At 36.3% G+C, this 25,679-nt stretch overlaps 1 protein-coding gene across 2 annotated transcripts; it reads left to right on the forward strand.

Moving 5' to 3' along the window:
• The first annotated feature begins 422 nt into the window (after positions 1–422).
• LOC112050538 (heterogeneous nuclear ribonucleoprotein F) lies at positions 423–19,994 on the forward strand. Of its 2 annotated transcripts, XM_024088830.2 has the most exons (10): positions 423–744; positions 1,427–1,555; positions 1,851–2,015; positions 3,281–3,419; positions 8,113–8,288; positions 10,473–11,263; positions 11,840–11,912; positions 14,167–14,279; positions 16,139–16,246; positions 16,807–19,994. In XM_024088830.2, exons 1-10 carry the CDS (start codon positions 627–629, stop codon positions 16,927–16,929), a joined length of 1,935 nt encoding a protein of 644 aa, XP_023944598.1. In that variant the 5' UTR covers positions 423–626; the 3' UTR covers positions 16,930–19,994. The 2 variants fall into 2 exon arrangements, with proteins under 2 accessions (XP_023944598.1, XP_052739994.1); XM_052884034.1 differs by lacking the exons at positions 10,473–11,263; positions 11,840–11,912 and having other exon boundaries at positions 428–744.
• The last annotated feature ends 5,685 nt before the right edge of the window (positions 19,995–25,679 follow it).

Consider the following 25,679-nt stretch of genomic DNA (forward strand, 5'->3'; position numbering starts at 1 on the left):
GATTTTTTACATTTAATTGGTGTAAGTCAACAAATATATTGTTAAGCGGTACCACTAGAGGTTTTGACGAAGATGACTCTATTCAAAGAGACGGAGTTGTTTATGTTCACAAAAGGTGAAACAATAAATAATTATATGTATCCTATTTGTGTTTTTATTATTTGTATCCGAATTCCTAAATAAAATAATCATAGAATTAAAGAACAGTTAAAACTAATAGGTAAACATTATGTTTATGTCTCTATGGATATAGGTATATATACGTAAATCGACGCTCATTTTATACTTATGGGTATATCTTATAATTTTTGTAGTTCTCTATCTGCTCACATGATGGCGCTAAGCGAAGATGGCATCTGAGGACTCTATACCCTATATTCAATGTACTCTATGGATATTTCCGTTTCGTTTCGTTTCGTCACAGTAAAGATATCTTTTCTGTGGTTTCGTGGTGGTGAATGGTGATTTCGATTTTCGTGCTTTCAAAGATTGTGAATTTTAGGAATTTTCTATTAAATAGCATACGTATTTAATTACGCTTTAATATTATTTGCCGAGTTCCAATTAGTCTCTACAGAAATAATAAATTATAAATATTAGCCACCGGTTTGAAATAATAACAAAAAATGTTTGGAGCCGGAGATGGTAGCCAAATTATCAAGTTGCGTGGATTGCCTTTCTCCACAACGGTTGATGATGTGCTTCAATTTCTAAGTGGTATCAGTGTCGTAAACGGGAAAGATGGTAAGATATTATCTGCTTTTATCGTTTGAAATACAAACATTCTAGGAAAGTTAGTATGCGTGTACCGTGTAAATACATGATGGCGGCATTTTGCCGCGTACGCGTAATCGATATTTTTATTCCTGGAATTGTAACATATATCTGAGTTTAAGACTTCAAAATCATCCTCAAGAAGATTACCTTTAACTGCTCTGCGGGTTGACTGAAATTCGAGATCTGATTTAGAACACCATAAAAAAAACAAGGTTATGTCCGTTATGAGCTAATGATATGTAAATATACTCAGAGGCACAATTATCCACCCACTTTAATATACTCGCGTCTTATTAAAGAGAGCGAATAATTGTGCCTCTGAGTATATTTAAGCAGATGGCCGCAACTTCGCTTGTGTTGAAATATTGTCGTACATCTGACATCCCCTTATTGCCTACCAGGTTTCAATAAACCTTTTTTAGTACTTACTATCTGTTTATAATAATAAACTTTCGCCAGTCATGGGTATCAAGCCGCTGTAGTATAGGTCGTATAAAGTATATGGTCGTAGTAGTATAAATTGAGTCAGTCTTTCATTTAATCTTTTCTATTCATACATTTTTCTAAAATATTTTTTAAAGATACACGTCAGTAGTGTGTAAATTTATTTAGGAAATAGATATGTAAAAGAAATAACTCTCATACATAGGTGTCCATTTAACTGAAGTTCGTCCGGGAAGGCCATCAGGAGAATGCTTCGTGGAGGTGGAGACCCAAGAAGATGTGGAGGAGGCTTTGAAAAAAGACAAGGAAAACATGGGCAAGAGATATATTGAGGGTAAGAGATACATTGAGGGTGAAATTTTGCATAATCACTTTATTATAGACCAGACCAAACTTTGTCTGCTATTCAAACACTATAGGAATTAGAAACCTGGTGACACTGACCAATAGCAACTAATACCAGTGTAACTGAAAATACTACCTCTTTAGTTCCAATGGAATAAAAAAGAAATCTATCTCTATTAACCGACAATATAATTTTTTTTTCTTCTTCCTTCTGTGCGTTGGCCTTTAAAGATACTGATAATAATGATGAGTATAGATTCAATTGGTTTTTTTTTCATTTCTAGTATTTTCTACTGACCGTCAAGATATGGAATGGGCTTTGAATGCAATGCGTCAGAGTGAGAATGGCTTTGAGAGCATCCCAAATGTCTCTGACGATTATGGCATAGTTAAACTGAGGGGATTGCCATTTGGCTGCTCTAAAGAAGAAATTGAACTTTTCTTTGACGGTAAGTTTTATTCCAAAATTATTCATGTTAATTTTTTATTTTCTGTTTTCATTCCTTTTGGGGATGTGTAGGACAATCACATCAATTGTACATCTAGAAATTGTGATAAAGTTTTGTTTTATAAATGTTTCATGGCCTGCAATTTTTTTTTAATAGTTAGGATAAGGTTGGTTCACAACTTGTGACAATAAACCAAGAACATATTTTGACATCATCTGACACAGCCTAGTTAAAGCAGCTAATCTACACTGTGTTCATGTTTTATTTAATTATTACTGATTGAAATTAAATTAGTGAAATTATTAAAGTAGCAGAATAATACTTAAAAAGAAAAGGAACTTGATTTTTTATCCTTATTATTTTAATTCAATTCAATTTAATTTGTTGACTGACTAATTATTACATATAATTTTAAGTCATATAAGCTGTGTAATCAACCTTATAAGAATTTTAGGCAAACCACATAATTGAGTCTTGAATTTTGTCAAGTTTTTCTACTTCTGGAAGACAGTTAAAATTTGGATGGTGGTCTTCTGGGAATAGAAGAACTAAACATAAGTTTATAGGCACACCGAATAACTCAGTTTTTGTGTTGTCATAATGACAGAGGGAGGAGTAGCACTGGCATTCTTTATTAATTTAATTCATGGCCAAGGTGGTCCCTTCTGTGGTCATTAAGTGAAATCTTACACTTCACATACAAGAACTGAGTTATTCAGTTTTTTTTTTGGTAGAGGGGAAAATCCTTATGGACACCTGTGTGGGTAGTGCAGAACTCCTACAGACTAAGTACATAATGACAGAGGGAGGAGTAGCACTGGCATACTTTATTAATTTAATTCATGGCCAAGGTGGTCCCCTCTGTGGTCATTAAGTGAAATCTTACACTTCACATACAAGAACTGAGTTATTTAGTTTTTTTTTTTGGTAGAGGGGAAAATCCTTATGGACACCCGTGTGGGTAGTGCAGAACTCCTACAGACTAAAAAAAAACCACTCCTACCGTCTGAACGCTGGTGTACCTGCCATTCGGCCTACCACCAACATTGCAGTCTTTTCTCACTTTCCGAGTTCCTGTTCTTCTTTCTCCTTTCATTATTTTCATTATACTTTCTAGAAAAATTCAGTTTGCCTATAAACTTATGTACAAAACACCGGCAGCATAGAATTTGACTTCAACAACAATTACACAAATCTTTCACAAAATTTAGCAGTAACTTAGTTATACAATTGTCATATAACAATGGTTTTGTTGGACGGGGCAGGGTTGACGGTGGCCCAAGACGGGGTGCACTTGCTATCGGACCACACGGGGCGGGCCTCGGGCGAGGCGTTTGTTTACTTCGTTGACAAGCAGAGCGCTCAGGACGCTCTCGGAAGGGACAGGGAAAAAATAGGACACAGGTGGGGGGTTACTATGTATTACATAGTGGTGAATTGTCACAGGTGTTCGGCAATATTGCTTTTACATGTTATCAATTTTGTTTGAGGGAATTCATTAAATTTGTAGATTTAACCAATAAACACACAAAGTACACAAGATTGTGCAAGAGATTGATGAAATATTTGCATTTTCAGTACTTTAAACTGAGGGATAACATTTATTAAAGGCATAAAGGCATTTATTAAAGGCAAGGTGAGGGAGATGTCCCAGTAAGATAATCAATATTTCTTTCTCCTGTTTTCAAAAAATCAAAATCAAAATCAAAAATCATTTATTTCAAGTAGGCTCAGTTTACAAGCACTTTTGACATGTCAGTTGACTATTTGTAAAGATTCTACCACCGGTTCGGAAGGCAGGTCCTGCTGAGAAGATACCGGCAAGAAACTCAACAGTTGCTCTTTTGAAAAAGTCATACTATTATTACATATGAGTATTATAATTTACAATTGATAACAATTACTGTTTACATTTCTTATAGTTTTACTTCCTGTGTGAAGGTGGAAGCTGATCCAACGGCCTCCAAGCATCTTTATCATTAAGGAACTCATCAATGTTGTAGTACCCTCGACTAAGTAAATGTTTTTTAACACATTGCTTAAAGCTATGCATTGGCATGTCCATCACAGTCTTGGGGATCTTGTTATAGAAGAGTACACCCAAACCTACAAAAGATTTTTTTACTCTTTGGAGACGATATGCAGAAATAACTAACTTATGCCCGTGTCTAGTAAGACGTGGGTTTAGATCTCCTTTTCATTTGTACAAATTAATATTTTGTCTTACATATACTATACTGTTATATATATATTGACAGGCTACTGTTAGTATACCTATTTCTTTAAACATTTGACGAAGGGACTTGCGTGATTTTAATTGATATATTGCTCACTCACTATTTTAACTTACTCACTCTAAAAAATATGATTCTACAAGAGTGAGAAAGTTTGTATAGCATTGCTTAGGTTATAATTAATGTTACTATGATTAAAATATTTCACTATGCTGACTATATTTGTAATGAAATATTTTTTTTCTGACAAAACTTATTTTCCATAAATATATACATATTTTACCAAATAAATAACCTTTTTTATAGTAACACAACTGTGTTTTTGGTCTGAGAAAAACTGTTTGTAATCTGCAAGTATTTCTGTATTTTTTATTTTCTCAATTATAATCACACTAGCGGACGCCCGCGACTTCGTCTGCGTAAAAATTGATGTAAACTTCTCTACTTCTACCTTACCCTGCTCGTAAACCTACCCAACCCTACCCTACCCTATCCTACCCCTACCTTACTCCTACCCTACCGCTAACGCTAACCCTACCCTGCCCCCACCTTACCCCTACCCGTAACCTATCCATACCCTACCCTACCCTGACCCTAATCTACCCCTACCCTACCCCTATCCTACTCCTCCCCTACCCTATACGTTCCATATCCTTCCCCTACCTCTACCTTACCCCTACCCTACACTACCCCTACCTTATCCGTACCCTACCCTACCCTACCCTACCCTTTCCCTAAATTACCCCTACCCTACCTCTATCCTACCCCTTCCCTACCCCTATCCTATCCCTACCCTCAGCAAAATTGGTCCAGCCTTTTGTGCGTGGTGCAATGACCAAAAGACTATAATTTCCCAAGCGACTTCTATGCTAATACTATAAAGAGGTAAAGTTTGTGTGGTTGTCGGGGGTAATCTCTGGATCTACTGGACCGATTTGGAAAATTCTTTTACCAATAGAAAGCTACATTATTTGCGAGTGTCATAGGCTATGTTTGGTTCTCATATTCACACGGGAACGGGAACCACGTAATTGAAACCGCGGGGCGTCATATAGCGGCATTTCTGCGACTTTCAGAAATTTTGTATTATCTCCGAAACTATATAACTAATTAACATACTGTAAAGGGCAAATCTTATCTCTATAATATCCTTGTGATTATTGAATAATTTATTTTGATAAGGATTTAAGTTTAGTTGTGTAAATAATGACGTAAACCTTAATTTAAAATTTAAATAATTTATTAAAGTACTAAAGGTACTATATCTGCTAAAATATAAAAGATAGATATATGGTGTCGCGGACTTTTTTGTAGAACTTTTAAAGGTTCAAAAAGCCTCCATACATTTATTTCAGTTATACGCAATGGTTGAGGCAGCGCATGCGAATAAGTAAGTTTTTCGGTCTGACCTGTAAGAGAAAACCCGCGATATCTCAGTAGTTATATATGATAGAAATATAAAATATAGCCTATAGCACTCCCCGATAACGTAGCATTCTATTGGTGAAAGAATTTTTAAAATCGGTCCAGTAGTTCCGAAGATTACCCCATTTCAAAAAATTGTTACAAACTTACAAACTTACAAACTTACAAACTTACAAACTTTACCTCTTTATAATATTAGTATAGATGTAATATTGCAAAACTGTCTCTGAAGTACAGTTTTTATGGATATATGAAAAACATCATGATCTTGTCTTTGGATACAGTAGCAAGTTAAAGACATACATTTATTATCAAAATGTGATAATACACAATTTTTAAGCAATATTGCCTAACGCCATCATTGTCTGACAATGTACACCACATTATCTTCAGTAAACTGGTGTAGAGGGTTACTATGGGACCCCTTTATTTATTTGGATCTATGATTTGTAGAAATTTAATTATTTTGCATAAACTTATCACATTAAAAATTCATTTTATTTATGCTACAATGAATTTAAAACATAGAAGTAATTTTATTAGACAGTTCTGTTTTTAATAATAATTAATTTAATATTTTATTTTTCTTTAAAATTTGCCTTGATTTTTAGTTTCTATAAATCATAGTTTCTTTTAATATTATGGAGTTGTTTTATTTAGATAAAAAATTGGGTTAACTTAGTAAGTTAAGGGCTAATTAAATATTTGCTGCATTCCTATATTGCTTCTTGCTGTGATATTTTCTGGGCTGATGAATCAATGACAAAATATGACATATTTTTTATTTCTACTATCATTTGTGCTATTTTTAGTTTAATGTAGACAATTTTATTTTGCACATTTTAACATAGAAAAATACAATTTATTTCACTGACTTGTAGGTTTCAAAACAAAAAATTGTCAACATCTTTTTCTACTTCAATATTTTGTCAATGATTTTTTCACCACAAAACATCATATAAGAAAGAGAGTATAGTAATGCAGTTTATGATTGGTTATTGAGTTGTCTAAGGTTGGGCGATCGATGGGCGGGAGCGGGACGGCAATATGGGAGGCACGGCGGGTACGACGAAGACGGGGGAAGAAGACCGGTGGATTATAGAAATTGGTTTAATTTACGTTGGTTGACTGTAAGGTCTTACTCTGTGGCAAGAGTTTATGGGTAGAATATAAGGGCTACTATATGAAATCATTAACTTTTTATGACCATGTGGACTGTAGAGTTTAGACTGTATGTTTTTTTTTAAATAGAGGTGGATACTTATTTAAAACATGATTTATTAGTTTTTATAATAGGTACAGAAACCTTGCAAAGTTATTATTTTAGCCAAAATTATAAAAATTTCCTTGATTCTCTGTTCTCACTAATTTTAGTAGTAAATGTTAAGTTTACTGTCTCATCACTTACAAATATTTTTTTGAATCTGGCATATCCATTAAATTTATTTTATTCTAGTTATCAATAGATTTATATAAATTGTTTTTGAAGCTGGGAAAAGGTTAGTCTTACTCATATAATTAGGATAATGGCAATAACAAATTCAAACAACTTTCTTGTTGATATGCACGTGGCCACTACAGAACGGATTGGTTCCTTAAAGTGCGATTTCGTATTCCAATTATCCGATCCGACGCCTATGACGCCTACAGACTGCGCCAATTTTTACTACCTTAAGTGAAATAAGGCGCTAAACAAGGTTAAGGTACTTTAGTTTTGTTCATACCTGCAAAACAACAAATACATGACATGAGCAAATGCATGACAAAAATCCGAAACATGAGCCACGTCAGATGGCAGTGATTTTTCGTCTAAGCGATCATCTTACGACTACATGGTTGGTCAATGACTTGACGTTATAGTATAGTAACAGCATTTACGTAAAATATTAGGCTCATTTTTTGAATTGTAATAGAGCAAAATATATAGAAATCTTAATAACAAGGTAATAGAAATGAACGAATTTTTAGCAGGCAAGTTTCAATGACCAGGATTAGATGCGATTCATACCTCTTATACACACACTCCAGATTCTTCGAAGGACAGATGACAATGAGCTAGGAAGATTTTATGGTGTTTAATATGTCACCTGCCAGGATCATGTAAAAGGTGTGGTTGAGAGAGCACTCTTTGCTTTCGATTTGATATGATTGAAGTTATTATCATAGTATAAAAATAACTTTTGACTTGTGTTAAAATAAAACGACTGTTTATTAAATTAATACTTGGGATATTTTATTTCACAATGGCGGGACACAGAAAATATATTTTTGAAGGGAAAGTTACTTGGCATTTTTTACATAACAGATTAAAGATACAATACACGGACAATTTATACAGTTTGGTGTTTCGATGAATTTGTAACTTGTTATTAAGATTTCTACGATAGCGATATCAAATTCAAGGCCGTAGTTTGATCATGATCGTCTTCCATTCGCAGGTACATCGAGGTGTTCATAAGTTCGCCGGACGAGGTGCGCGCCTACTCGTCGCGCATGGAGGGCGGCGCGTTCAAGTCTGCGCGCGGCTACCGGCCCACGCCCTACGACCGCAACGACCGGTTCTCCGGCGGACGATTCGGAGGCCGCGGCGGTAGGGGCGGCTCTTTTGGACGGGGTAACGTATTATATGAATTACAGGAAGATAGAGCTGGACGACGACTGGTCGTGTTTGAAAGGCTAGCGACATTAGGGGCGGTTATTTTTGGATAGAAGCAGGCGTTACTTTGCGCAAGTTCATCATGATTATATAATGATTTATTTATTTTGCTATCATCCGCGAAAAGCCGACGAACCCATGCGACAAAGTCACCCAGGTCCGACAAAATACTCTCTACGTACGTTTCACCCCGAAACCGGAGCATCCTCAGGAGATGTTGACTCTGAAACGTGCAATTGCAAAAATTGTGGTTATTTTTGACGGGATAACTTATAATATGAATATCAACAAGACAGTCTCTTATTCTCTTATTATTTACTGCAGTGTTTCTCTATAAGGCATACGACTGGTTGCGTTTGAAAACGCTAGGGACCAGTACGTATAATATGAATATTAGCAAGACAGAGCTTCGCTTGGTCATCGTTTGCGAATTATTAAAAGGTGTGGAATTTGGAAAATAAGAGGAATTCACTCACGTATTGCGGCTTCTTAGTGCGTTTTTCTTTAGAGGTCTGGTGTGTTCACTTCACTGCATATTATTTACCAATATTTCACTGCGTGGATAATTTCGGAAAACAGCGTGGTTTTTAACTATGCGCGCGCGCGTATGGTAGGCAAGTAGGATTAGAGAATGACCGTCCTCTTTTTAATTCGCGAACGATAAATGAATATGTCGTGCAGTAGGATAAATGAAGGCTTTGGAAAGGGATAAGTGATAGGATTGCCTTTTGGCGCAAACAGTCTTTTATTGCGGTGTTTCTGAACACTTCCTTCGACAGGTCGCGTTTGAAAGGTAGCCCATTGCTACCGACGCTAGGAGCGGCTCTTTTGGACGGGGTAATGTATTATATGAATATCAGGGAGACAGCTTAGCTAGTTGTTTTATTGAAATGTTTCTGAGCACAGCGGACAACTGGTCGCGCTTGAAAGGTGGTCCATGGCTACCGACGCCTAGGGGCGGGTATTTTTGACGGGTTATCATTGTAAAATTAATAACTGCGTGATCGAGCCGCGTTTGTTGATATATTCCGGCGGATGACTGGTCATGCATGGAAGGTTTCGCGTGGCTACCGGCCCACGCTATTACCGGTGAACGTTTTGAATGCCGTGCTAGGTGTGTTAGGTGTAGTAAGAGATGTTTTTGAGCGTAGTAGTTTTCATACAGTTCGATGCAAACTTTATGACGTCTCGGAAATTAGCTGTGGGTGTTGCTACGCGCAAGTAGTACATAAAATTTTGGCTGGTGGGAAGCTTTGGCCGTCACTAATTACCACCCTACCGTCAAAGACATACCGCCAAACGATTAAGCGTTCCGGTACGATGTCGTGTAGAAACCGAAAGAAGTGTAGATTTCATCCTTCTCCTAACAAGTAAGCCCGCTTCCATCTTTAATTGCATCTTCACTTACCATCAGGTGAGATTGTAGTCAAGGGCTAACATGTAAAGAAAAAAAATCCGAGGCGACGTATCCGTAATGCCCTGCTACTGTGTCGCATCTTCACCCACGATGTTCCGAAATTTCATAAAGTTTTCACCTATTTAAGTTTAGATTACCTACATTTGAGGCTTTTCTCCTGATGCATCGTCGTAATGGGCAAGGATTATACGATGATCCGATGCATGATTATATTTTCGTTGCTTCATTATGCATACATGATTTTTACACTATAGTTTCCCTGTTTACTTGGTAACTCTGCACAGTTTTTGAATAATTTGAAATAGGCAAGTCAATAAATGTGCTTACGGTATAACACGACGCGTCACATCATACCTCCATCTTGGATGACTCTCATTCCTTTGTAGTGCGCGGTAACTAACGCACGCAAGTCTTAAACAAATTGCCGAAAAAAGTGCACAATCTCTTATCGACAAATACAAAAGCAAAAAAGAAAAATCAAAAATCAAGCAGAAAGAAGGCGAAGAATCATAATATCTCCAGTAGATCCATTCAAGAAGGTTAGTAGTCTTCAACGATATATAAAAATACATGCAATAAGGTATCAAGCTTGACTGCGAGTCTTCAATGATAACCTAAACAGAAAATACGTAGTCTAAATTAGACGTAACGTTCCTCTGCAAAAAATAAGTTTTGTACCCTCGAAATTTTATTTTCTCAAATAGATGTACATATTTTATTTTTAGATTTCGAAACGAGCGAATATCGCCGTGATTCATTGTCGATATCGCCGGTAGATACACCAGACAGCACACAAGAAGGGGGGCCTGATCAAAATGACATTTTGGATGAGTCTAGCTTTCTAGAGGAAACCGCATCGTCTGATTTGGACCCTGACATAATAGCTGCTCTCGGAGATTCCACTTCCGACGCACCCAATTACGGTGAAAACATTCACGATCATTTATCGAAGTTGTGGCTTGATTTACTGAAGAAAGGCATACAGAAGGAAATTAAAGACAAGTTGCTAATGGACTACGTGGCTCCAGACAACTGTAGACTCCTGCAAGCGCCTAAGCTGAATGCAGAGATTTCTGCTGCCGTACCGGACCCGGTGCGGTATCGTGATAAAAGCCTTTCTATATCGCAGCAACAGTTGGGCTCAGGCATCACTGCCATCAGTAGGGGCATGCAGATGCTGCTAAAAGATGAAAACAAAGTGAATGCTCTGAAACATTTCAGCAACGCTTGCCGGTTGCTTTGCGACGCACACCATTCAGCGACGCAAACTAGAATAAAACTGTTAACTCCCCATTTAGATAACCTAACCTTGAAAATAATAAACGAGTCAGAGCGAGATGAGACATTATTCGGCAAAACATTGTCGGAGAAGATGAAAGCCGCTAATGCTATTGAGAAGCAGCGTCGTTCTGTCAAAAAGCTTACTTTATCACAAAAATCAACGGCCCAAACATCCAGAACCAGCCGAACCACTTCTTCGTATCAGGGAAACTGGCAAGCGCGACCTCGCTACCAGGTACAGTTACCTCATACCCACTTTTATAATTGCTGGTTAAGAATTACTAACAATAATGTTTGATTGGATCTAACATGGCTACATTGTATCATTTCTAATAATTAAGCCACCAGTGCCTTATAATACTTTTTAACGTACTGAAAGCATAGAAATGTTTGGAGTGATTATTAATTAATTATCATATCTAAAATTTAAGAGACAAAGAGACGATCTGTGTCTAAAATATGGTATTACACAAATGGTGACAAACGTTTCATACTGAATTTAAAGTCCCAAAATTATTAGCAAACACTTTAAAATGGAAGATTACGTAGCGGTTTGTCAGCTGATATCAGGGATGGATACCTAGCGACCATCGATCTAAAATATTGCGAATTTTCCGATACCTAATCTACCTTCTAATATTAACGTTTTCCCGTATTTCCACCATTTTCTATAATGCTTTTGAAAAATCATTGATGGAAATGCAGATGGCTTATTAACGTCACAGTCCTTGTGTTTACTACTATAAACCTTAATAGCTTCAGATGTTTATTATTAAAGTCCAGATAAAAATCTTTTGCAATCCTATTTCAGAGATCAACATCCCTTACACACGAGCCTTACTCTGGTTGCCGCGAGGCTCTGCGGGAGTCGTTCACCGGGAAAGGTGTGTGTACGGAACCATGTAGACTGATGATGATGATTATGATTATAAGACCTATGTAAATGTACCATATTCTGGCAAAATAAAATTGATTGATTGATTGATTGATTGATTGATTGATTGAGGCCTGACAGTCAGGCTACAAATACAAAATAAGGAATTGAAATACATTATTTTGTATTTGTATTTCAATTATGTATTTTGTATTTGTAGTTCGACACAGAATAGTTTGATAGCTTTTGTACGAAAATAAGTGACATTAATTCCGCCCTAAGAGATCGCGTGACATTACTATTAAGTTTACCTAACACCTGGCATTACCTTATAATTTGTATTATTGGGAGTTACCCGGAGGTCAAATAAAAGACTTAAGCATTGCTTGACTGTTCTTTTTATTATAATATTTGTAAATTAAAGTGAGCAGCAGATCACTTGAAAAAGAGCAGATAGTGACAGATAATATGTCCGAGAGTGACAGTTTGTATAGACAATAGAACCTTGTCACTGGCCATCACTGTACCATAGACATGTATTTTTGTAATATTCCAACATGTATTTTATTTAAAAATTGTCGAAATACTGTATTTTATATTTTAAATACATGTGAAGTATGTATTATGTAATTTGTATTTTAATTAAAGCAAAGCATGTATTTTGCCTATCTCTGCTGAGGTATGAGGTGGCGTTACACATAATATCGGAAGCACATTTTCTGACTTGCCTATTTTAAATTCTTCATAAATTGTGCGGAGTTACCAAGTAAATAGGGAAACTACAGTGTAAAAATCATATATTGTAATGCAGCAAATCACATCGATACTAATATAATAAAGCTGAAGAGTTTGTTTGTTTGTTTGTTTGTTTGATTGAACGCGCTAATCTCAGGAACTACTGGTCCGATTTGAAAAATTCTTTCTGTGTTAGATAGCCCATTTATCGAGAAAGGCTATAGGCTATATATTATCCCCATATTCCTACGGGAACGGGAACCACGCGAGTAAAACCGCGCGGCGTCAGCTAGTATTCTAATAAAGCAACAGACTCACTACTCGCTTTAACGCTTCGAGGCATTCCTGAAGTGAACCGAGTAGTGTAGTGAGGCGTTTCGATTCCTTTGACTCTGGTTCAGAAACCGACACAGAAGTTGAGCGAGGCGAGGTGAGCTTGCACGAAGTGAAGTTTGTTTGTAACTATCATATTATTAACTTCAAGGTTCGCGAATATTAGGGGTAATAATGATCGAGCGTCGCTTTTTTTTAAATGTATTTCTAACAATAATAAAATTAACAAAGATAACCTTAAACTACTCTCTCGCCAAACTGTACATAGTTTGTTGAGAATTAATACGAATTAACGCTATATTTCCTAACTACTTATTTGTTATTGTTAATTCTATAAACTATAAAAAATAATACTATTAACTAAATAATAAGATAGAAAAATTACATTACATTAATTTATACTAAATATTAAAAAGAGAAAAGGCCCATGTGCTAAATACTAAAAGGTGCATCAGTGAATGACGGGGTTTCAAGGAAGGAAGGTTTCTTTATTTTCCGCATAAGGTCTCCGTCATTGATTTTCCTTTGTTTTTTTAGCTTCTCTATTTTGTTATTGTATTGGGATCTTAGCCTGTAGTCGTCTCATTTTTGAAGTAAAACTTCTTAGATTAAATTGGTAATATGTTACGAAAAATGTAATCTAAAGTCCAGCTGAATCGGTTTAGTCTTTTAATGGCATAATTGTGAAGTAACTAGTAAGAGCTTGTGAAGAGAGATGGCGCTACTAACTTGTATTAATTTCCAAGTTTCTCTTTAATGTATTATTTAATTTTTGAACTATCGTCCGTCCTTACAGTAGTATCGCTGTAAAAATGGAGTAACTTCTCCTGTTTTTTCCTTCACTGCTCTGCTCCTATTGATCGTAGCGTGATGAAAAGTGTACTGTAACCTGCCCAGGAGTATGAAGAATAATTGTGCCAAGTTTCGTTAAAATTCGCCGAGTAGTTTTGTTTCTATAACGAACATACAGACAGACAGACGAAAATTTTACTGATTGCATTTTTGGCATCAGTATCGTTCACTAATCACCCCCTGATAGTTATTTTGGAAATATATTTCATGTATTTGTTTATTATAAGTATTTATATAAGTCTAAAAGAAGTTTTACTTCAGTGGAATGGTCTAAAGCACACTCAATTTTTTTTTTTGTTGGGAGTATGTATTCTCTTCATTTAATGATATTGTTGCGTGCGCAGGCGGCGGCGCGGGGTACGGGGGCGGGCGCGCGGGCGGCGGGCGGCACGACTCGTGCCACTGCGTTCACATGCGCGGGCTGCCTTTCAAAGCCTCGCCGCAGGATATCGCCTATGTGAGTATTGACCATCAGATCTTGTCCATATAGCTCATCCAGACTAAATCGTGCAAATCAAAGTAAACTTTCAAGCCCTGTTTCACCACTTTAGGGGTTGAATTAAAAAAAAAATTGTATCACATTATATTTTGTATTTTTTTTATGATTTCTGAACATTTTTTTTTAGATTCCTTCAGTAGTTTCAGCGTGATGCCAAATCAAGGACTGACAGATAGACAAAACATCAAAAAAAAATAACTAATGCCCTCCAACAAAAATTTTCAAAAATATCTTCAATGTACAGAATTTATATTACATTTAAAAAAAACATGTTTTAGTCAATACGAGCTAAATATGATATAAATACGAGATAAACGCTATCAAAAATCATGAAAAAATACGAAATATAATGTGATACAATTTTTTTTTTAATTCAACCCCTAAAGTGGTGAACGATAATGATCTATTTAAGACCATTAAAAAAAAGTGTCAACTAGCCTATTATGGAAAACTATGTAGTGACTCATTATTTGAGTGGTACACCGAAATACATAATAGGCCCGCTAATCGGTTCAATCTATACTAATATTATAAAGAGGTAAAGTTTGTAAGTTTGTAAGTTTGTAACAATTTTTTGAAATGGGGTAATCTTCGGAACTACTGGACCGATTTAAAAAATTCTTTCACCAGTAGAATACTACGTTATCGGGGAGTGCTATAGGCTATATTTTATATTTCTATCATATATAACTACTGAGATATCGCGGGTTTTCTCTTACAGGTCGGACCGAAAAACTTACTTATTCGCATGCGCTGCCTCAACCATTGCGTATAACTGAAATAAATGTATGGAGGCTTTTTGAACCTTTAAAATTTCTACAAAAAAGTCCGCGACACCATATATCTATCTTTTATATTTTAGCAGATATAGTACCTTTAGTACTTTAATAAATTATTTAAATTTTAAACTAAGGTTTACGTCATTATTTACACAACTAAACTTAAATCCTTATTAAAATAAATGATTTAATAATCACAAGGATATTATATAGATAAGATTTGCCCTTTACAGTATGTTAATTAGTTATAAAGTTTCGGAGATAATACAAAATTTCTGAAAGTCGCAGAAATGCCCCTATATGACGCCCCGCGGTTTCAATTACGTGGTTCCCGTTCCCGTATGAATATGAGGACCAAACATAGCCTATGACACTCGCAAATAATGTAGCTTTCTATTGGTAAAAGAATTTTCCAAATCGGTCCAGTAGATCCAGAGATTACCCCCGACAACCACACAAACTTTACCTCTTAATAGTATTAGCATAGAAGTCGCTTGGGAAATTATAGTCTTTTGGTCATTGCACCACGCACAACCAATTTTGATGAGGGTAGGGATAGGAATAGGATAGAGGTAGGGAAGGGGTAGGATAGAGATAGGGTAGGGGTAATTTAGGGAAAGTGTAGGGTAGGGTAGGGTAGGGTACGGATAAGGTAGGGGTAGTGTAGGGTAGGGGCAAGGTAGAGGTAGGGGAAGGATATGGAACGTATAGGGTAGGGGAGGAGTAGGATATGGGTAGGGTAGGGTAGGGGTATGGTTACGGGTAGGGTAGGGTTAGGGTAGGGATAATGTAGGGGTAGGGTAGGATAGGGTATGGATAGGTTACGGGTAGGGTTAGGGTAGGGTAAGGTGGGGGGAGGGAAGGGTTAGCGTTAGCGGTAGGGTAAGAGTAAGGTAGGGGTAGGGTTGGGTAGGTTTACGAGCAGGGTAAGTTTACAAGCAGGGTAAGGTAGAGGTAGAGAAGTTTACATCAATTTTTACGCGGACGAAGTCGCGGGCGTCCGCTAGTGTCCTATAATTTGACATTAATGTTCCCCAGTTCTTCAAGCCCATCCGGCCGATGAACATCAACATCCTGTACGACAACAGCGGCCGACCGTCGGGAGAGGCTGATGTGGAGTTTGAATGCCACGAGGACGCCATGAGGGTAAGGAATACTTTGAAAAAGAAAAATTAAATTAAATTATATGTATGATATATACAGGATGCTTGGGAGTATTTTCCCATTATTTCAAGGTGTTGACGAGACCACTTATAGGAACCGAACTGCATAACTAATATTTCATTAACTAAAAAAAAAGTTTTTATGTTTTCATACAAAGTAATTCAAATAATTCCGTTTATCCATGTAACACACGCCTTTATCCTATCCTTGCATTTTATTTTTTTTTTAAATTTGGCTACGTCATAATTATTAGGATGCGTATAAGGGACACATTTTAAGATTTATTAAAAAAAGAAATATTATTTACTCCGAAGATATTCATTTTAGGACACATGTGCCTTAGACGTTTTTAATTAATTTTCCTTAAAAATAAAACCCTAGAGTTATGGGAAATACTCCCGAGCACCCTGTATAGCCTTCCTTGATAAATGAACTATCCAAAACAAAAATAATTTTCCAATTTGGACCAGTAGTTGATATTAACGCCTTCACCCAAACAAACAAACTCTTAATACTATTTAAATGTTAATTTTGTATTCCAGGCGATGAGACGAGACAAGAACAACATGGAACACCGTTACATAGAGTTGTTCATGAATTCCTCCCCCGGAGGGGGCGGCCCCGCCGGCGGCAACTTCAAGAACCGCACCTTCAGGAACTACTGACGAGTGACGTCACACATTTGTACCACAGAATACTGACACAAAGGCGAAATGGCGCAGGGGCGGCGGAAAAGTTGCTTAAAACGCATTGACCTCTTACATTAAAAGGACGCACAATCATGTAGAAAATATCACTTGAGAACTGGCCAATTTTGACTTTGACAGTTTTAGAATTATTGGTAAAGAAAATTATACCTAAAAGCCTTTATAGTCCAATATTCAATAAAATCCCTAATTCAGAGCAAATTCAACCTTGGTTGAGTTTAAGGTCGAATTTGCAATTGCGACAATTTGAATTGAGCGCCAAAAAGTTGTGTTTGGCACTCATTGTGTGGGGACGTTTTTGGTCGCTGATTGTGCATCCACTTTTTAATAATTGAAGTTCTTATTGACTTATTTTTGTAATTATTATTTTCAGTTTTGCTCACTCACAAATAACTTGCCTTTTTATCGGTAAAAGAAGTTTTAAAATTGGTTCGTCCAGATATTTTAGCATCCAAATATCCGTCTACAACTTCATAAACTTTACCTCCTTATGATATTAGTAGATAAATGTTTTTTTTTTTGATAAATAATATTACATACAACTACTAATACATACAAGTATATTATTATTTAAAGAATTTAAAACATTTGAAACATTTCGCCTCCTTGCGCCGAAATTTATTCTTTTTAGAGGGACTAAATACACTTTTTAATGTCATCGTGTTTAATTTACAAGTAAATAAATTGTTCTGAATTTGTTAAATTATAATAAATATTTTCTTATATTATTTTAATAAATAATTAAATTAATTGTAATAAGTGTGTTTAGTGCCATCTATCGTACTTAATAATACAAAATAGTAACAAACCTGAATGATTGTATAATATTTTTACTATAGTAAAATAATTCTTACTAGTAAAACGAACATTTTAAGAAATTATCCAATTCTGTTCCAGCTTATAATAAATAATAAGTATTTTTTAAAGTGTTATTACGCAACGCGATTTCAATCATTTTCACGTTTATTTGAAAGTGATTGGCATTGCTACTAGTCTCGTAATACTCGTATATTATATCAATAAAAGCACTTCAAACAACGTCAAATTTAACAATTTTAAGAGTAAATTAGTTATGGCCTTGTATGCGTGAACGACATAATATCTTGTGAAGAAAAATAAACGTCGACCAATAGTGGTGGAGTTGAAAATATGGGTCTCTTGTTCATTGCGTTAACACGAAAGAGAAAGCAATAATTAATTAATAAGGTAGTTGACTCATATCAAATTTAATATAAGCAACATTAGTTTCGTACATGGAATAAAGGTCCGAAATATATCGATATTAATTAATAAAAGTCAATAAGTTCATAGAAAACTTTATTTAAAAATTATTTATTTATTTTTCCAAGCATCTAAACCGCTGTCGTTCAATTTGTGACGTCACAATGGTACTTCATGTACTAAAGGAATACTAAACATCAAAATAATATAATAAATTAATCAATTTGACAAACAATATACATAAATATGTATTTAAAAGTTAAAATGTTTATGTATTCACATCTCGAAAAAATATGGTATTTTTTTCAATCTAGTAGAACGATAATGAACAATTTAAGATCATTTAAAAAAGTGTCAACTAGCCTATTAAGACAGTGATACTCGGTATTATGTCAGGGTGTGCATTTTAGGCCTAATGAAATAAGTTTTAATATTAAATTAATTAATAGCTTGATTTTAACAAAAATGTTGTGTAATGAATGGGTCCAAAAATTGTTTTTGTACAAAGATTTTAAGATCCATTTTGGATTAATTTACTAAGTGATTGGTTTTTCGTGGAAAATGATGTAATGATACGCGCACAATGCTATTATCCTACTACCATTTTTTTTGATCCCTTTTTTTTAGTTGACAACAAGTAATTTTGTCTACCACCTAATTCCTCATCAAAAACCACAAGTTTTATTTTTAAATATTTTGTAACATTAACTTACACTTTAAATCCTTGGTTTAAGTTCGTCCACGCTTCATTAGCTAGATTTTCTAATATTTCTAGTATATAAATCATTAGAAAATAATTTTTTTCTTTGATATTATGAAGGTTGAATTTTCTTCAATTTTAAATAAATTTTTGTACAATAGAAAATTACTTTTATTGAGCTTAAATTTAACATTAAGGATAACATTTTACATATAAATTTTAGTCACAGTGTAATATTAGATTGAGTCCTTAAATTGAGTAGTCGGTAGGTACCACAGAACAGACAACGCTAAAAGCTAACGCTTTTAGCAATAGAAGTAGCAAGGGGGCGTGGCCCGTGTACACCCGGGTGTGCGGAACATCGCAAGCGTGTCCGCGCATGTACTAGCAGTCTTGTTTTGTTCTGTGACAAAAGGAATAAACAATATTCAACTCTAAAGTAAGGGTGACATGTTCCATTTTTCACTAAATATTAAACAGCCATTTAGGCCACGCCCCTGGGTACGCTGGGTTCAATACAAAGAATAGGCACTTAATAAATCTAGTTGCCTCTTATATCTGTGGTAGGTACATAATTTGTAATACCTATAAAATTTAACCTAACTTCATTCTGAAGCGATATTTTTGTTATTAGTTTTTCAAGTATTTTTTTTATCACCATTCAATAATAATGATAATAACATGCGTAGGTATACCGGCGTAACTTATAAGTGGTAGTATTGATAACGGTTACTTTTTGTTCTGTTCATTATAATTTTTTATTAAGTCGATTAGCTTACATACTAAACACCATCGCTCCTGGCACGTAATAAGACACGTAAGTTCTATTTACTAACATACTGGTATAAATCTTGCACTTTGTATAATATTCGGTAAATCCATCTGCATATATTTTATAAGTATTGCTAGGTGTGCCAGGAGCTTTGGTACGAGGTATAATATAGTTTTAAATGTATTTAAATGGAAACAACGATCCTTGAATTTTATGATAGTTCTGTGGAACAGTGTAGAATATTTTAGTACCTAACCGCTAGAGATAGTTTAGGTTATGGTTTAATTAAAAAAACAAATTACTTTTTACATTAATAAACTTTAAATTGAACCTAATGTGTTTTATTTATATACCCCTACATTATCTTTTGTGATTTTAAAAGCAAGGCCCAGGAGCTGTAGCCATGTGGCACGTCGATTCTCTTTCTACAAACGCTAACGCTTCGAAAAAATGTATGGGAATGACATTCACTATGGACAGGTCACGTGATCAACTTGTCGATTGGATCTGTCATTTTGTTAGTTTTACACTGGAGAATGTGTCTAAGCTGGAGAATGTTCAGTATTTTTAAATGTTCGCTTTCTGTATTCTCCCTTGAAAATAAAAAATACTCGTGAAAGAATTATTTCAATACGATAATTAGTTCCCGAGATTTAGAATTTAAAAGAGCGCGCGGCAATCAGCCCGCGTTTGACGCTGTGACGTCATCTCCCGATATAGGCAATTTCGTACTTCTGCCTTTCCTACTGAACTAATGGTTAGAATTGAAATTTTTTTTTTGTATTGAAAAGCCCACAGAACATTATTTCCACCGTTTTGGTCACATTTTTATCGGTGCTTTGCTCCTATTGGTCGTAGCGTGATGTTATGTAGCCTTCCTCGATAAATGGGACTTTTAACACAAAAATAATTTTTCAATTATAGTTAGGCAAAAGTCCGAAATTTTTAACGGCCGAGCAAATGTCGGGCGATAACGTCACGTATCTACAAGATCGCGACCGTTAGCGGGAGTCAATATTTATGCGAACTTTGAATGCATGTAAAATCATAACTATTTGGTATTTTTAAATAAAACAAAAACTATCTGTAGGTATTTATAAAAGCTCTAAACATACTCCATTCTGTTTTGCCTGTACGTCTGTAAATTGGTTAAGGCTCATATTGGAACGTGTATTGTGTTATACTATGACGGTATTAGCTGTCAAAAATAACACTGGCGCTAGGGGTATTGGTAGGGGAACCTGATGAGCAGGAGGAGGAGGTTCATGATGCTGAAAGTGTACTGGAGTGACCCAAGGTGTCAGGGACCTATTAGATTTGGTTGGTTACTAACATTGTTATCGGCCAAGACCGATTTTGATGATTTTTTAAAGTCGGTAGGTCAGAGAGAATCTATTTTTCATACCCCTAAGTGATAAGGGTGGTCCACCGAATATTTTTTAAAAATCCCTAGAAATAATATAAAGCAATGGTTACCGGGTCAGTTAGTCGTCTATACCTATCTTCATCAATCGACTTCAAAAAGGAGAAGGTTCTCAATTTGATCGGTATCTTTTTTTTTATATTATAAAGGGCACACGGGGCCCGTGCCCAGGGCCCCTGAAGGACTGACAATGTTTCTTGATGACCCATATCGTTATCATAACTGTAAAAACAGCAGCTTCATTAATGACATATTATATCGTACTGTACTTGATTAATAAATGGTCATACTTATTAAAAAAATATGTTAGTATAATTCGCATTTTTTATTTACAAAAAGGGCCCCAAATTCTTGTGTGCCCACAAGGCCTTTTTTTTTTTTTTTTTTAACGTGGGGAAATCCTCATGGATACCTTTTCGCCACGGGGAGGCAAGAAGGTTATGTCGGACTTCAACCGACTAAAACCCCACGGTGTTCCGACTCGCCGCCTGATGACTGAGCCACGGGAACATTTCATAAACTACCGCAACCCAGTGTGCCCACAAGGCCTAGCCTAACTTAAGACGGCGGTGGGTCTAAGTAACTAGATCTACTGATTTTGAAAATGCTTTTACTGCTTAACGCTAGAAAACCACGATATTTTGTAAGTGTTAAGGGATATATTTTATCCCTGTATTCTCACGGAAAAAGGATCGTCGGCTAATTGGTATACGTACATATAATTCTTGTGCCACAACTCACAACTCGGTGTCAATTGCCATAGTGCTTAGAGTAGGTATGAAACTGTACATAACTTGGTTTTTAAACTCCTGTCTCTATTTTATAAAATCTCAGACCAATTATGGAAGGACCTGTATCACACTCATAGTCACGAGCAAAATTTTCTGTCATTTTCTGAGTTAAACGAGCTTAGATTTGGTATATATCTTATACTAAACTAGACGTTTTTGCCCGTTTTTTACATCATTTAACTACACAAAAACATTTTTACGGAGCTCTTTAATCGACGAACACGATTACAACTATTTAACATCGATTCTATAGAGACAGTTTTTATAATCGCATTAGATCGTTGATCATATACATTGACAGATAAGTAACGTCTAGCGAGGCAGGTCCTACACAATAATTGGTCTGAGTATAAAATGCAGTTGTGTACAACGAGTATGACGTATGCAGTAATTTCATAATCTATTACAAATGAGTTCGTCAAACTTTCGGTCTTCATGAAACACGTACCCAAATACGCAATACAGCCGTAATGATGACTAATTTGCCTCCCAACACAAATAGATATACAGATATACAATGTATACAGTATGCGCGTGTAGTGCGAGGCAAGACAACACGAGTGGCGCCTACTTATTTGTGATCGCGCGGAGCCGAGGCGCCGCGACCGCCTGCCGCCGCGGGGCGCCCGCGCGGTCCGAGCACCCGCTGGCGCAAGTCACAGGATACGGGGTGTTTCACAGTGGCGTACACAAGGATTTTAACTAGGGTTGGTATAGGGAAGAGCCTCCCTTTGACGGCAGTGGTATGCGCAGTGGACTTACAAGACGGAGGTTGGTTCCCCGGCTGGACCGATTGAGGTTATCTCTCGTTCTGGCTGTTGGGAGGCTTTAGCCGTGGCTAGTTACCACCCTACCGACAAAGACGTACCGCCAAGCGATTTAGCGTTCCGTTACGATGTCGTGTAGAAACCGAAAGGGGTGTGGATTTTCATCCTCCTCCTAACAAGTTAGCCCGCTTCCATCTTATATTTCATCATCACTTACCATCAGGTGAGATTTTAGTCAAGGGCTAACTTGTAAGAAAGCTGTGATAGCCCAGTGACCTCTACCTCCGATTGCGAAGAGTGTGGGGTCGAATCCGGTCCGGGGCATGCACCTCCAACTTTTCAGTTGTGTGCATTTTAAGAAATTAAATGTCACGTGTCTTAAACGGTGAAGGAAAAACATCGTGAGAAAACTTGCACACCAGAGAGTTTTCTTAATTATCTGCGTGTGTGAAGTCTGCCAATTCCCATTAGGCCAGCGTGGTGGACTGTTGGCCTCACCCCTCTCATTCTGAGAGGAGACTCGAGCTCAGCAGTTAGCCGAATATGGGTTGATAATGATGATGGTATACCAACTATAAATCACCTCCCTGCTAAATTTCAAGTTTGTAGCATAATAAATGAAAGACTTTCATACAAACTTGTGAGAGCAAGAACTCTTTAATCCGGCCCTATCGCAAAATTTATTAGCAGATACCTACTAACTATGGACTACCTCCCTGCCAAATTTCATCTTTGTACATCAAGCGGTTTTCGATATTTCGTGAGAATGACCTTTCGCATTTGTTTATTAGGAAGACTAACCGACAACCGAACATTTTCCCCGTTTTGGCTACATTTTCGATCGGTGCTTTGTTGCTCCTATTGGTCGTAGCTTGATGTTATGCAGCTTATAGCCTTCCTCGATAAATGGGCTTTTCAACACAAAGAAAATTTAATTATTAGTTCGTCAGTAGGTAAGGCAGAAGTACGAAATTGCCTATAACAGGTGAGCAAATGTTGTGTGATGACGTCACGTACAATATCGCGACCGTTAGCGAGAGTCGATATTTATGCGAACATGTAAAATCATAACTATTTGGTATTTTTAAATAAAACAAAATCTAGTGTATCGGTATAAATAAAAGCTCTAATGTTTCAAATGATTTTGCGTATCTAACTATCTAGTAACATTATCCATTATCACATGGTCTTATTCTTTATTAAAACTCTTCCGCCTGTAAATTACGCCCATCATCGAAGGGGCCACTAATGATTGCCCATGATTTATTTGGGAGCCCGTTTTTACTGTCGCCCGACTTCGACTGAGCGATGAAAGGTGTTTGTTTGTTTGTCTTGCTACTCGAGGACGTTGACACAATATACAAAATAATACAATAATTACAACTGTGATATCTCCTTTATAGAGTCGCCTTATCAGTGGCGTAGACCGACGTCTTTGCAAGGCTGGCAAGGCCCATTAGATACCTAGGTACACAGACTAAACGACAAAATAATGTAATAATGAATTCTAAAAACACGTGTGCATTTTATAAAACGAATGAAGTGAGTTTTATAATGAGTGTCTTAACATAAAATCAAGTTAGTTTCCGTTTCGTACACTTGATATAGTGTCTATAATTCATGTATTAAAACCATAATGCGCATCTCAATTCAATTCAATTCAATTCATTTATTTTGCTGAGAACACATACATTCTAATGTATTCAGCCATTTCTGGCATACAACAATTTATATTACAAATAATATTAACAAAATATAAAAAAAAAAAAAAAATTTAAGATGATTAATCAAATTGTCAAATAATAATAATTAATAATATAATAATAATCTTTACAATGTCATAGGATAAACATAATTAATAATTACAAACAAAAAATCTCTCTCTCATTATAGGTGGGTTTTAAGGCCAGTTAAACCATAAACCCACCATGCAACATCAATACGTGTGGCCTTTCTTTGGGTGATTCACTATCAGATGCTGATGTCGTTATCAACCCGTATTCGGCTCAGTGCTGAGCGTCTGAGTGTCCTCTAAGAATGAAAGGGGTTAGGCCAATAGTCCACCACACTGGCTGAATGCGGATTGGCAGACTTCACACACGCAGATAATTAAGAAAATTCTGTGGCATGCAGGTTTCCTCATAATGTTTTCCTTCACCGTTTGAGACACGTTATATTAAATTTCTTAAAATGCACACAACTGATAAGTTGGAGGTGCATGCCTCGGACCGGATTTGAACCCACACCTTCCGAAATCGCAGAAGTCATATCTGGCAGAGAGAGCCGTGATAGCCCAGTGGATGCTGAAGTAATAACTTTAATTTTAAGTTTTCGACTTTAATTATTATCAGCATTAGGTATCTCAAAAGTGCTTTTATACCAAGCCTTGATAGTTGATAATAATTAATTTTGACTTTGAATTTGATGCCATGATGATAAAAACTGGCAGCCGTTCAACGTACCTACATAGTTTTCGAAATATGCGATTGCAACACTAGCCACTGCTGAAATTTCTAGTACAAAAGCTACAAGTATATTTTATTCACAGGATTAGAACCTGGGACCATCATCACTATCCATAGAGTAAACATCATGCCACCTACCGCTGACCCCATAAGGGTTCAATTCAAAGGATGACGCATTTGTTTACCTGATATTATGTCGATAATTAAGTCTGAAAGAAAATCAGAGATGTTTTGGCAGATCGTACGCCGCCCGCCGCCCGACTGTCGGGCGGAGACGCGGGCGGCAGTCTGGCGGCGATGCACCTACCTTACGCCGCCCACACACTACCAAGTATACTAACAAGCCTTGCCATCAAGTCTGCTGAGCGCTTAAGCGTGTGGAATCAAATAAGTATCGATAAGGGTTTAGATATTTTTTTCACAACTTGATTGTATGCATGATCGTGTGTGGCTGGCGTTACGTCACGTGGCGAGCTCGTAACAGTACTCGCACCAGACAATATAGCATGTTTTACTACTGTTTACAAGTAGTAATAAAGATATAACAGACTGCCTCTTTCGTTTAGTGA

This window comes from Bicyclus anynana, chromosome 10 (assembly GCF_947172395.1).
Source record: "Bicyclus anynana chromosome 10, ilBicAnyn1.1, whole genome shotgun sequence".
Classification (NCBI taxonomy): Eukaryota; Metazoa; Arthropoda; class Insecta; order Lepidoptera; family Nymphalidae; genus Bicyclus; species Bicyclus anynana.